General features: G+C 44.5%; 1 protein-coding gene across 1 annotated transcript in view; it reads right to left on the bottom strand.

Moving 5' to 3' along the window:
* F9 (coagulation factor IX) overlaps positions 1-14,422 on the bottom strand; it is a 28,142-nt gene that overhangs the window by 8,032 nt on the left and 5,688 nt on the right. The window contains exons 2-6 of the mRNA XM_034781571.1: positions 11,317-11,480; positions 10,959-10,983; positions 8,659-8,772; positions 5,536-5,664; positions 1,665-1,870 (exon numbers count right to left, since the gene is read on the bottom strand). Of these exons, the coding sequence (XP_034637462.1) occupies positions 1,665-1,870; positions 5,536-5,664; positions 8,659-8,772; positions 10,959-10,983; positions 11,317-11,480 (638 nt within the window). The remainder of the gene's footprint in view (positions 1-1,664; positions 1,871-5,535; positions 5,665-8,658; positions 8,773-10,958; positions 10,984-11,316; positions 11,481-14,422) is intronic.

The raw sequence follows: 14,422 nt of genomic DNA, 5'->3' as shown, positions 1-14,422 counted from the left end.
GGGTCTTACAGTGACATGTGATCATGTCACCTGAACTGGAATCCATCTTTAACCTGGTGTTTTTCCATTGAGAAGGAGGGTGGGAACCCAGAGGGACAAAGGATTCCCACCTTATGCAAAAGATATATAAGTGGGTGGAACAGAACAAATTGGGCAGCCATCAGGAGAAATCCCCTAGCTACCACCTGAGCTGGAACAAGGGCTGTACCAGGGGAAAGGATTGTGCCCAGACTAGGAAGGCTTCCAGTCTGTGAAAGAAAGTTATTGAAACATCTCTGAGGGTGAGATTTTATCTGTATTCAGTTTTATTACTGTACTAGGCTTACACTTGCGTGTTTTATTTTATTTTGCTTGGTAATTCACTTTGTTCTGTCTGTTACTACTTGGAACCACTTACATCCTACTTTCTGTATTTAATAAGATCACTTTTTACTTATTAATTAACCCAGAGTATGTATTAATACCTGGGGGGTGGGTGCAAACAGCTGTGCATCTCTCTCTCTCAGTGTTATAGAGGGCGAACAATTTATGAGTTTACCCTGCATAAGCTTTATACAGGGTAAAACGGATTTATTTGGGGTTTGAACCCCATTGGGAGTTGGGCATCTGAGTGTTAAAGACAGGAACATTTCTTAAGAGGCTTTCAATTAAGTCTGCAGCTTTGGGACATGTGGTTCAGACCCTGGGTCGGGGTTGGAGCAGACGGGCGTGTCTGGCTCAACAAGACAGGGTGCTGGAGTCCCAAGCTGGCAGGGAAAGCAGGGGCAGACGTAGTCTTGGCACATCAGTTGGCAGCCCCCAGGGGGTTTCTGTTATCCAACCCATCCAAGAAGTCCAATATCTGTTTGTGACTTCTGGTGAGGAATAAGCAGATGGAGTAGATAAGACTCCTTCAAATATATATAGGACCAGTTTGTCTGTTGATGTAAATTATCATAGCTTCATTGAAGCCAGTGGAAGTGCACTGACTTACACCCGCTGAGAATCTGTGTTCTCATATAGGTGTTCCGTGGTAAGAGAGATGATGCCATATGTGTGCATGGCACTCGCCAGGCAAAATGAAATCTCTGACCCAAATCTAAGACCCAATCTTGCAAGTCTTGGCAGACCCTTCTGGAGCCCCCTCAAGTCAGTGGGTTTCTGCCTGGGTGCAGGGGTCTGCCCATGTGGCTCAAACTGCAGGATCAGAACCTTAAATTGTAAATTCTGATTCATTCAGTGACAGTATCATGAAAAGCGGCCCACAGTTTAGTCTGAAGTATTAAAACATGGCTCTGTCTCTTCTTCATTGTGAAGTTGTGCCCCAAAATGTCAACATGTCTCCATAAATTTTGCTTGATTGGAAAAGTCTTCCCCTTTGGCTGCTTGTAGTGAAGTGCTTGGCGCGCTCATGTATTATTCTACCAGCAGCCAAAACTGGTTGGATTGTCCCATTTGGACAAAGATGCAGTCACTCTGTCTCCTAGCAAGTTCCCAGTGTGGCCCTGAATGGGGCAAAGTATGTTGCTACAGCATAGATAATGTACATGGGCCAAAAGACTCTGAGATTTGAAGTGTGTGACACTGGCTTCAAAGAGCATATAGAAGAAATTCTGCTGTATACAAAATGACATGAGAGCAATCAAGTTTAGCAGGATAACAAACAGGAATCAAAAATCCAGTACCTGCCAAGGAACTTCACCTTTCCCGCTTTCCACTCCACCAACGACTCGTGTAACTTGCTTAATGATGGGTGTGATTTGTGTGGTATTGTCTGTTGCTTCGTCGTGATCATCGGTAGAATTGTAGTACCACTTGTCAAAGGTGTTCATGGCTCGGGTGTTCTTGCTTTTGGATTCGGGAGCTGTAATCCTCCCACATGGAAACGGCACTGTGAGAAGAATGCAGCTTCATAAGGTAGCACTTCAGCTGGCCATGCATCATATTAAGTGTTATTACAAATGAAGTGGCAAAACTGGAGCTAAATGTTTCACGCATCTCATCGGCAGGATGATGAAGGAGCTCCAGGGGAGTGGGCTGATTTAAGTGGTTCATGTTTGTTTGAATTAATTTATGGAGATGTAAGTCGCTCTCATAGTCAAATAAACACAACAATAAACTCCATCCAAAGGTCAGAAATAGGAGCTCCTTGGTAGTGCAAGCACAAAGCTTTACCAGGTTTTAGAAATCAATTTTGAGGACTTTAAAATGGAAAAAAAAAACTGTGTATATGTGCACATGGGGATGTGATTAACTCAGGCCTTTATTCAGCATGGTACTGGCATATGCCTAACTTTAAGCATCAGAATAGTTCCATTGACCCAAGGGGTCTACTTGCATGGTTAAAGTTAGCATGTGCTGAAGAATCTGGCTGAATTGGAGCCTCACATGGCATAACTCTGTTGTAAATTCCTTATCATCAAACCAACAGTTTTATTAAGAGACTTCTAGGGGCTTGTAGTTATGTTGCATGGAAAGGATGTCACGGGGTGGGGCCAGAAATGAGGGGTTCAGAGTGTGGGAGGGGGCTTCGGGCTGGGGCTAAGAGTTTCGGAGTGCGGGGGAGGGGCTTTGGGCTCGTATAGAGGGGTTCGGAGGGCGGGAGGGGGATCATGGCTGAGGCAGAGGGTTGGGGCATGGGAGAGGGAAAAGGGGCAGGCTCTGCGTGGAGCTTACCTCAAGCAGCTCCCGGAAGCAGCAGCATGTCCCCTCTCCAGCTCCTACACGGAGGCGCAGCCAGGTGGCTCTGCACACTGCCCTGTCTGCAGGAGCCACCCTCGCAGTTCCCATTGGCCATGGTTCCCGGCCAATGGGAGCTGCAGAGCTGGAGCTTGGGGCAAGGGGCAGTGTGCAGAGCCCCTTGGTTGCCCCCACACATAGGAGCCAGAGGGGGGACATGCCGCTGCTTCTGGGAGCCGCGTGGAGCCATGGCAGGCAGGGAGCCTGCCTTAGCCCCCCTGCGCTGCCGACCAGACTTTTAACAGCCTGGTCAGCGGTGCTGACTGGAGCCGCCAGGATCCCTTTTCGACCGGGCGTTCTGGTCAAAAACCGGACACCTGACAACCCTGCCTGCTATGAAGCTTTCCAATGAGCCCTGCCTCACAGTCAGAGACTGTGGACCACGCTGTGAACGGGAAGCCTACAAGCATTTCACTTATGCTGTCGACCCATGGTGGTGGCCACGTGCAACCAGGCTTCCTGGAGATCGCCACTCTGCATCCTCTGTGTCTAGCTGGTTCTGCCTGCTCCCCCTTCCAACCCTGTTGTTCCTGTAGCAATGGCAGCTTATACTCTTTACCTGGCTTACTAGCTAACTGCCAGGAGTCCTGACTCCCACCAATTGTTGCTGCCAAAGAGATAGTGGGGGATCTCGAATAGGAGGGGCTATGCCCAGGGGACAGTATCTCTCTGGAGATGGTCTCCACATTCTGAATAAGTTTGAGAGCCTTAGTAGATGAGGGGAAGGGACATTAATTGTGCCCTATAGTGTCAGATCCCTTCAAACCAGCTGATGTTGGACTCTTGCTTGACATCTGGTTCTACTCAGTAAAGTAGTAATGCAAATGTGACATTTCTTACCCAACAGATCTGCTCCTTGTTTGTATCAGTCAAACCTGGTTACTTTCGTGATTAAAGGAATTGCTTACTATTTCTTGCTCCTGTTTGCTATTCACTGTTCCTATCTTCCACTCTACCAAACAACCCACATAATTCCCAGTTACAGGTTCGATTCCATCTTTTGCATGAGAGTCAGAATTCTTTTAGCAAAGTTCCTATCAGTTATACCTGTGCAAATCAGCTTGAAAACAATAGGGCCACAGAGAAATGGCTGATTTTGTTTGGCAAAGCCTCTATCACTGATAGCGATGCACAAGAAGGAAGCTTATTTTCTTCTGTGGTGTTCAGCTTGCTTACCAAAATGACAGCTGTACATGTGCCTGAGATATTCATGGTAGGCAGGTTGCAATAAATCAAACACTTAAAAAGGTATTGAGGAGTTTGGGAAAGCCTACTGGGTGGTTTGGAAGATCAGAATTAGAAACCAAGAAAATCAACTCTCCTGTTGCACATAGAGAGAGAGATTTCTCCCACTGCGCTTGCTTATTATAACTGACATTTCTATAGCAACTAACTACAGTGCAGTATAAATACAGCATGTGTCTGAGCTAAAGAGCATGGAAATTATACATGCATATGTAAATATTTTCCAACCGATGAAGGTGAGAAGACTATTAAAAAGCTGTTGATAGATTAGTAAACGCATTTTAGAGTTTTGAAAAACAAGTTGGAATTTCTAAGCACTTTCAATGCAGATAGTTAACTGTTATTTTCAATGGCCACATCTCACTTACTTTATATGAGGTCATATCTTTTACTACACCAAGTTCTGTTGGTGAAAGAGACAAGCTTTCGAGCCACATAGAGCTCTTCTTCAGGTCTGTGTAGCTCGAAAGCTTGTCTCTTTCACCAACAGAACTTGATCCAATAAAAGATATGACCTCACCCAGCTTGTCTCTCTAATATCCTGTGCCCAACATGACTACGACCCCATTGCAAACAGAGTTAACTGTTCTTTTCAATGGCCACTTACTTCTCACTTATTTTATGTGCACAGCCTAGTAATATGGTCAAATCTGGGAGACGTAACAAGATAAAGTTGTTTCATGATGTTTTTCAAAGTAAAGTTTCTTTCTAAAGTTGCAACCGTAAAAATCCATGTATTTCCTTTTAACCTCCTTAATAGTAGATTTAGGTTGCATATTTTAGCATCAACTGCATGTCTTTTTCTGACTGTCAAGGGGTGGAATAGAAATAGTACCCAAAAGCAGCACGAGCTTGGCATGTCTCCAGTGAAGACTTCTCAAAGAACTTGTAGGACAATTCCCCATGATGTTCAAAGATGGGATCTAGCCCTGTTCAGTACCATCTATGGGATGTAGCCCATTCTGACTGGATGTAGACTTTCTCCATTCTGTCTACTGTAATCAAAAAGCCCATCGCATCCCAAATATGAAGAACATGGGATCAACAATGTCATAGCTCTTGCTTGCAAGAACTCATATGACATGTATACCTGTGGGCATGAGAGCAGCTGGACACATGGCTTCTCCCTCTAGAAAGTTAGGGGTCTCGGCAGAGAATGTTGTAAGGGGGTCATACTGGCGCATTGACAGAGGAAAAGTAGACCTGACCTATAGATGGCCACCTGAAACAAGCAGTGATCCCAATGCCTACTCTAAAGCATCCCATTCCTGCTCTGTAGAGTGGTGGCCTTAGTGTGGCTCTATTTTTTCTCTGTCTTGTTTGGGGAAGGGGTTTATGCCACTAACTGCGCATGTGGCCCTTACCTGCCACAAAATGTCCATGGCTATTGCTAACCTGCTCTACTACACATTTCACAACATGCTTTATGAAACAAGCAGGCTGAGAGCTCCAAAGCCACCAAGGGGATCTAGATGCACTTGTCCCATTCATTTCAATGCCATTGTGTGCCTAAATACTCCCGGAAGCTTTTGAAATCTAAGCCCAAATCTTTAAATCATTTTAGAACTTGACCTGCAGGGTCACAGGATTTTCCATCTCCATTCAGTTTATAGCCAACTGCACAGGAGCAAACAACTTTGCGGGGTGGGTCATTGGTGCAAAAATGCTTGCATCCTCCATTCTTAGTAGCACAGGTTGAATCTGAAAAAAATTAAACCAAACCCATTAGACACTTTAAAAGTGCAATAAATGCAAAGCTGAAAATGACATAGATTAAGGAGCATGTCGCTGAACTGTTTACTTAGGACCTAGTCTGGGAGTAATGGGTGGTTAACCCTTCTCAAGATCAGGCCTTTAGACTCCAGCATATAAACAACCCAAACTGTTGCATGGCAGAAGCAAATTTGCATCCTCCCTTCGTCCAATGAAAGCACTGATCAGGATACGCTACAGTCAGAAATTTTGCCTGGTGTGTGTTAAGGGAACCAGAGTTAAGAAACCCATTTAATCTGAAAGCATGGCTAAATCCCTTTGTCTGCCTTGAAAATCTCAACCAGCGTATCTAACCCATGCACTTCTACAAGGAATACATGTACAGCTTATGTGAGACCAAGAGGTTAAAGCAGGGGCAATTATTTTTTGTCAAGGTCCAAATTTCTTCGGCAAGGTATAGTCAAGGTCCAGACCCCAGAGAAAATAATACAAATAATAATAATTAATAAGTAAATAAAAAGATTTCGTGGTCAGTTCAGTTGCATCTGGCAGTCCGGATTTGGCCAGCGGTCCACCTATTGACTATCCCGAGTTAAAGCCAGTCTCCCCAAAATGGCAAATGTCTGAGCTAGAACTGGATGAAACTGGTGGGAAAATGTATTGTGGAAAGTCATGGGGAAGTGGTAGCATCTGTGGGTCCCCTCATTTCTCTCTCTGCTGGAGAGTGTTTTGGCTGGTGGACTCCGGTCTCATTGCTGATCCACTGAACCTGAGGCCTGCCCCGCACCGCCTAGCCTCCTGGCAAGCTATCAAGGAGACTGGTTTCCGAGACCTGCTTTGCAGTATGGAGAGGGAGCAGAGTCCGCTAAGGCAGCCTCCTTGTGGACTACAACAGCACCAGTTCTGACACCAACAACGTCAGAGAGATTGAGGCCACTCAGAGTTTCGGAGCTCTCTGGGACTTGGCAGATCCCCTTGGAAGGGTTTGTACAAATATTTGTACAATATCCCGTGGATTCCCCACCACTCTCCTCCTCCCCCTCTGTCTTCAGTTTGGATTCAGGTGACCAGATGCCAGGTTGAAGGGTGCAGTGTAAACCTTGGGATAGACCTCTGATTTCAGATTGGTGTGAACCCAGAAACTCTAAGCAAAAGTCAGTTTAAACTGCCAGGTTTTGCATCATAAATGAAGAAAACCCACAGATTTTCCATGACACAAACCATAAATCCTCCCTGATCGAGCCCAGCTTTTGATGAAACTGAGCTTGGAGCCTATAATGTGTAATGCTGATGCCTCTGGGCGGGTCCTTGGCAGTGGATCTTGTTGCACGTGTCTCTACTGTCTAAGCAAAAAGACTCAGCCCCCAGCTTCAGCCATTGACACCACACTAGGGGTGTCAGTGTTACAGATGGTGGCCTGGATAGGAAATTGAACTGGGACGCCTCTGGAGCTCGGGATACACTTCCCCAGCCAGGGGGAGTATGTAGGACATGACAACTTGATGTGAAGTTCTGTTTCCCCTCTAGTGGAGGCTTGGCCAAGTGGAGATGGATGAGCCTGCTACAGAGGTAGCTAAGAGAGTTGTGTCTTTTAGCTCAGGCAGTAGAGGCTCATGCATTAAGATCCAGAGGTCCCAAGTTCGATCCCCACTGCTGACGACCAACCCAGGGGCATTCACGTTACACTCACATTTTATTGTGAACATTTTTGATGCACGCTCCCCTTCGCTTTTCTCTGTCTTTCGGAATCTCATCTTGCCGGTGTCGAAAGTGACTAGTCAACAGACTTGCTTGTAATTCTCAGTGAGTTCTCAAATAACTTCACAGTAGATTAACTTCCCTCCCACTCCTCAAGGACACGTCCATTTCTGTCGTCATGCTTACGTGATCGTTTACTATTTTTATAAAGTCACTTCATTTCTATTGCTATTTTAGTCCCAGTCTGCCATCCACAAGAAGACTGCGGTGGCTTGAGACCATTTTATCTTTGCTGCAAATTTAAAACACTCTTCCAGACCCGCACCTCTTCCCTGCCAGAGTGAAAACACAAGTAGAGAGGGAATCTCTTCTCAGTGCTCGTTCGTTACACTGGCTATACTGGATCAGAGGATGGGCAGGAACAATGAGACAGAGAGATCCTAGCTCCTAAAACCATTAGTGATTCTATTTTCATAATCTCCTGAGCCCTTCAGGAGAGTATTGGCATTTTGTTTGTCTTTGGACTCACAGGGTGTGTGTGTAGTTGATCATTGCTCATTGTCAAACAGGGCCCCCTGTGTGCTGTGCTTGAAACTGTTGGACAATACTCAACCCCCCAGCACCGTAGCTCAGATCCTGCTCCCACTGAGTCAATGGGAAAACTCCAGTTTGATTTCTGTGGATTTTGGATCAGGCCCCATTCCTCTCTATCTCCCCAGGAAGTTGAATGGAACCAGGGGGTGAAATCCTGGCCTCGTTAAAGTCAATGAAAAAATCTTGTATTCTCTTCGTTAGGCTCAGGATTTCACCCATGGAGTTAAATAGCCCTGACTATTATAATCATTACAGGAAGGGCTTGTAATAGGGAGGGAAAGGAGGTTCCTGATTAAATATTTCCATTGGCAGACATGACATTACTGAGCAGGCTGTGAATCTGATTCTCATTTATAATATGTGATGGCTGCCACTTTGGCTAACACCAGGGTTTGAACCAGGGAACACCAAAGCGAGAAGTAGAAGTTGCTTTAGCATGAGCTAAATAACCAATCCTTACTAGCGGGGTGGGGAGGGTAGCATCTCCTCTGTGGATTGGGTCCCAAAGGAGACACCTGTAACACACTCACCAAGGGGTTACACCTGAGTGTTGCGTGGTCACTTACAGCAGTGCAAAGTGGTTATAAAAACCACCCAATGAGAATGGAAATTATTCCCATCCACTTTGCCCAGGTCTAAGGGACTACGTATGGTGCAGGGCAGCAGAGAATCTGCCCTCTTGGTACATACCTAGCTCACAGTTCCTTCCTTCATACCCTGCCGGGCACCAACACACGTAGGAACCGATGTCATCTGCACAACGGGCTCCATTTTTACACGGATTTGGATTGCACTGGTCTCCATCTTGGAAATGAAAACAAGATCAGCTAATTAGCAGACAAGGGTATTCATCACTTTTGCTACTCAACAGTGAGTGTTCCCCCACCCTACCAGGCTCAGGATAAAGAATGTTAAGCTAAGCTTGGACCTGAAAACTTCTTTTTAAGGGAAAAGTTAGATTCTGGAAAATCGTTGCATAACAAATGGACAGAGCAGCAATCCTGTGGTGACCTCTGCAGCTGCATTATGCACAAAGGCCTGATTATGGCATCAAACCTGACCTAACTACAGTCTTTGGTGTGTTAATTCCCCTGACTTCAGTTGTGCTCTGCTCAGTTCTCACTAGTGTGAGATCAGAGACTGCTCCTATGTCTCATCTAGCTTAGAAAGGTGGAGCTAGGAGGTGGAGTTCCTTGAGAACACGCAGAGCCAGCTGGCTCCAAATTAGGGGTTTTTTAAGTTCTCATCCTTCCTTGAAGAAGACTGTGGCGTGGCCACCTGGTTTTGAGCCTTTACCGTAAGACCCTGAACTTTAAGCTCAAGCTTTTCTCCTTTTCTGTGAGGGCTAGAAACAGACTTCTTGAAAGAAACGAAAGCCGAGATTCTCATGTATTCCTGGGAATCCAGCTCTAAGGAAAACACCAATTATCAGAAAATTTGCAATAAAACCCAGGGACTTGGCAATTGGATCAGTGATGCTGAATCTTACGGAAATAAACTCTTAAAAGACAGAGCAAAGCCGAAGGAGAAATGCAGAGTGCCCTGATGCATTCATGTTACACCAGCAAATTCAGCTGTTAATGCTTCTTCCTCCTCTCTCTCCTTCCCCCTCGTTCCAATGCAAACAGGGGGCAAAATATAACAAAGTACAGAATGTCCAGCTTGCAGGCCATGGACTGGGTCTTTTGTCTCCCGGTGGCTTGTGCAGCCACTTATACTGGTGCAAGTCAGTGTAAAACTCCACCTCAACGGCATGGTGGAGTTTTACACCCACTTGTCACTTACAGCAGTGCAGACACAAAGCACAGGGCAGCAAAGAATTAGGACTCAAGCTTTGGAAACTGCCCAAAGGTTACTTGTGTGGTGCAGAAGATGGCCACTTATGGCCAAATTCACCGCTGTGCAGAGTATTAGGCCTGTGCATGACTTAAGCTCTCAAATAGGGTTTAAGTGGTGTCTGGGTGCTTGAGCTGCGTCTCTGCATGGGAGTGAATTTCACTCATGCAGCACAGATGTTGGTACTAGCAGCTCGTGAGCTGGACAAGTACAACATGCACGGTGATAAAAAAGGAGACGGTAAGATTGTTTTTGTTTTTTTGCAGCAGGGTCATTAGTTTCAACGATAGAAAAACAAAATACAGTATCTCCGTTTCATGGCGATTGTTTTTTCAGAAGACAATTTAAAAAGGCAAAAAAAGTTTGGACTGACTCGTGTGAGTTATTTAAGAGTGGCGATGTTCTGTATGCTCAGCCAATCTACAAAGCTGAAACATCCTTAGTTTCATGTGTTTGGTGTTCATTTAATATATTTTTTGGGTGTGGGTGTGGGGGGTAGTTGAGGTTAGGGACCAAGGAGTGAAGAGACAGATTGTAAGTGTGAAGCAGAGCTGGACAAGAGATGCAAAACAAGTGTTTGTGGGCATTGGTTTGAATTCCAAACAGCTATCAGCTTTGGCCACATTTATAGCTCTCTTTAATACACTATTTCCAAGCAAACGTGATGTGCTCATACACATGTTTACAGAGGGGCCATTTATAGGAAGAGTCATGTTTGCATGTGAACAGGGCGTTTGCTACTGGCCATTTGTCTCAAACCTTAACGTTTCATTTTTCCATAGCAGCTGAAACTTTCTCCATGGTTTACACGACCAATCACACATCACAAACTGCAAGTGGTTGAGGTGAACTCATACAGTGAAACTTGTTCACACAAGCTGTTTGAACAAATGCAAATAATGAATAGACTCGTAAAAACCAACACTGTGAATTATCTGCAAACAGAACAGGGGAAAGAACTAAATTGGGGGATATATTATTCATCATGCATAAATTTGACCAGCACTACTGTAGAACCTATTCCATTAAATGGGAAATATTCTTTCAATGAATACCTGTACCTCCCATTACTTATAGGCATGTACTGAAAGGTGAATACAGGATGACCTTATGGTTTTTATGTATGTGAAATGTGGAGGAAGCAAATCTCTTACCAATATACCCTTTCCAAAACTCCATCTACAAAACAAACAAACAATAAAATGAATAATTTCTCTTGATATTTAATTTGAAAATTAAATTACAGAACTAGCAAGAAGTAAAGCCCCCAAAACTTTAGGTAAAGGATCCAAATAGAAAGGTTTTAGGGTTAAAATCCCTTTCATGAAGTGGGTCAGCACAGGCATAAGTGCTTATGCGAGACTCGCATGAACATAGGTGCTCTGCTGGTCCATTGCACAGGCTGAATTGCAATGGGAAAAGAGGCTTTTCCCATGATTGTCTCCCTTCTATCTCTCCCCCAGTAGGTTCATAATGGTGGGGTCGGGGTCATTCTGCCATAATAACACTCACTGTTTTTTCCGTGTTTTCAAAGACTTCTCGTGCTTCTTCAAAACTGCATTTTTCTTCCTTACATTCTCTCTCGAGGTTCCCTGGAACAAACTCTTCCAGTCGATTTGAATTATGTCTCTTCAGCCTGCGCAAGATTGAGCTTGCTTGTTCATTTTTGATAAAAACTGTCATTAAGAAAAACCATAGACCATAGTTACAGGATGGTATAGTCCCCTCAACGTTTCAACTGTCATGTTTAAGTGCTGTGTTCTCAAACACCAGGCTTTCCATCCCTGAGTTTTCATCACCTAGACACCATGGCTATGGGCATATTGCACACACATAATAAAATTTTAGTATAGCTTATTCCCCTTCCTGTATACGGAGGGTACCTGTATAATATAACTGTGTCCACACTAGAAGCTGTAATGGTATGACTATATCAGTCAAAACCCCACACCCATAACCAAAATAGTTAGGCGGGTACAAAGGGCGAGCAGATCTGCTTATTAAAACAGAGAAAATTCTTGGTCATCTACTTGGTCAGCCAAATTTTCAAGGCCCTTTCTTATGACTAACAGGCTTACAGTGAAAGACATCAAAACCTCTCATGGTCACTAGATGGCGCTGTCAGTTCTGCTTGGGGTTAAAGTTGGTCATTAAGTTTGTGAAACCATATTATGTAGCTTCTTGTTCATATAAGGTTTATACTATAACGGATTTCCCAGAGAATGGGAGTAAATTTCATTGGCCACTTGAGACTTGGTGAGAGAGAGAAGAAGCTGATCATGATGACTAGAAAGGGAACTTGTGAGGACTGGTAACAGCCAGACAGAATCTCTATTTGCTTTTAGAAGGCTAGTTTCTGCTCTCACTTAGTGCCCAATTAAACGCCCCTTGAAGTCATCCGAGAAACGCCCCCTGACTTCAATAAAACCCTTATTCCAGATTTATACTTTGACTCCATTTGAGTTCATTGGAATTACCATCCTCACTTACCCCTGTAACGGAAGGCAGGAATTGGCCCTTCTGCTGGAGTTCTATCTGCAAGTGATTATTCTGACTGCCAACTGTTTTTATAACAGTTTAAACGACTGCAAAACAAGTCTACAGTTCTGTCTTCCTTGTGCTGACACGTGCTTTCAATTAGCTATGAGAATTAAAATCTTGATTTTAACAGAACTACCTTGCCCTCGGTCTGAATGGAGTAAACAATTCTATTCTCCCAGAAAGCGGGTCTGGTAGAGAGTTGGGACTATTAATACAAATTGTCCGATGGCAATAGCTTGGTTTGTGTTTAGGGGTGGAATCCAAAATTGATTTCCCTCCTCTTCCTTGAAGTTTTGACCATTGACCAGTTCACACTTAAAATGCAAAGGCGAGCACTGTCGACAGATCGCCCGGAGCAGCATCAGTATGAGTAAAGACGGTTCTATCTGCCACTGTACCCTTTGAAGACAATCCGCCCCTTTTGGGGGTGACTGTGCTTCTGGGGCCTGCCATTTTGCATTGGAACTATGCAAAGGGTCCAGTCCAGTGCAGTCCAAGACATGGTCAGCTCCGTGGGCTCAGAGACATGCTGCTTTTTTCCACAATTAGTCTCCAGACTAATTACCCAAAAACTAGAACATCAGTTGCAACATTTTCACCTTGTCTCTCTTCCTGGACACTTCTAGCCAATAGGAATACAGCAGGCACCGGTTCCAATTAACCTACGTGCACCAGATACCGATGGTAACTCGTCAGCTGCCTCATTAAAATATAACGCAAAGCACCCCTCTAACTCCAGTTACTGCCATTCTGCCGTTCCGGCTAATGCAGTCATGTCCTGATGCTGCAGAATGCTTTAAAAACAAACCAACACAACACCCTGGACAAAAGGCGACAGGCTCACTTGGAGAATGGGCATTTTATTCCATCCCCAGGGAAACCTCTGGCTGGAGGCAACTGCCACTAGCTAAGCAGGTGAATCTGAGAATCAATGGAGAGATTAAAACAACGAGGAGTCCTTGTGGCACCTTAGAGACTAACAAATTTATTTGGGCATAAGCTTTCGTGGGCTACAACCCACTTCATCGGATGCATGGAGTGGAAAATACAGGAGCAGGTATAAATACATGAAAGGATGAGAGTTGCCTTACCAAGTGTGAGATCAGTCTAATGAGACAATTCAATTAACAGCAGGATACCAGGGGAGGAAAAATAACTTTTGAAGTGGTAATGAGAGTGGCCCATTACAGACAGTTGAAAAGAAGGTGTGAGTAACAGTAGGGGGAAATTAGTATTGGGGAAATTCGGTTTATGTTTTGTAATGACCCAACCACTCCCGGTCTTTATTCAGGCCTAATCTGATGGTGTCCAGTTTGCAAATTAATTCCAGTTCTGCAGTTTCACGTTGGAGTCTGTTTTTGAAGTTTTTGTTGTTGAAGAATTGCTACTTTTAGCAAGTGTTATTGAGTGACCAGAGAGACTGAAGTGTTCTCCTACTGGTTTTTGAATGTTATGATGCCTGATGTCCAATTTGTGTCCATTTATTCTTTTGCATAGAGACTGTCCAGTTTGGCCAATGTACATGGCAGAGGGGCATGACTGTTTAAATACACTTTCTCTGTGCCTGAGTCTATGAGGTTTCCAGTATCCAGGTCTAGCACAGAATTCTGTAGCAGGCACGTCTCACGGGGCATGGGAAGAATATTTTGCCATGGTTTGCTTTCAAGGAGTATCGCAATACTGTGCTTTAGGCTCTCAGCTCTAATCAGTGAGTAAACACACTGGAAAGAATATTTTATCTTCCCAGCTAGGACAGGCTGTCTGGTTTGAAGGGAAATAACAATATAGTGCTCTGCACCAATATATAGTCCCTTCCACCACCCCCACAACACAGCACAAACATGGATACAACCTCAGAACCCCACCGGGTGGGGGAGGGGGGTTAACCTCCCTATGTAGGACTGGGTCCTGCTTCCATTGAGGTAAATGGTAAAAATGCCTTTGATTTCCTTAATGCAGGATCATGCCCCTGGACATGAGGAAAGATAGGCAACAAATGGTGTGATAGTTGGTGCATCAGCCTCACTTCTATTAGAAATGTCTGCTCTTTGGCCAAACTGTTCTCTTGCATGCTCAT

The sequence above is a fragment of the Trachemys scripta genome, chromosome 9 (assembly GCF_013100865.1).
Source record: "Trachemys scripta elegans isolate TJP31775 chromosome 9, CAS_Tse_1.0, whole genome shotgun sequence".
Taxonomy (NCBI): Eukaryota; Metazoa; Chordata; order Testudines; family Emydidae; genus Trachemys; species Trachemys scripta.
The sequence above is the reverse complement of the archived record's forward strand: the minus strand, read 5'-3'. Positions and strand labels throughout refer to the sequence as shown.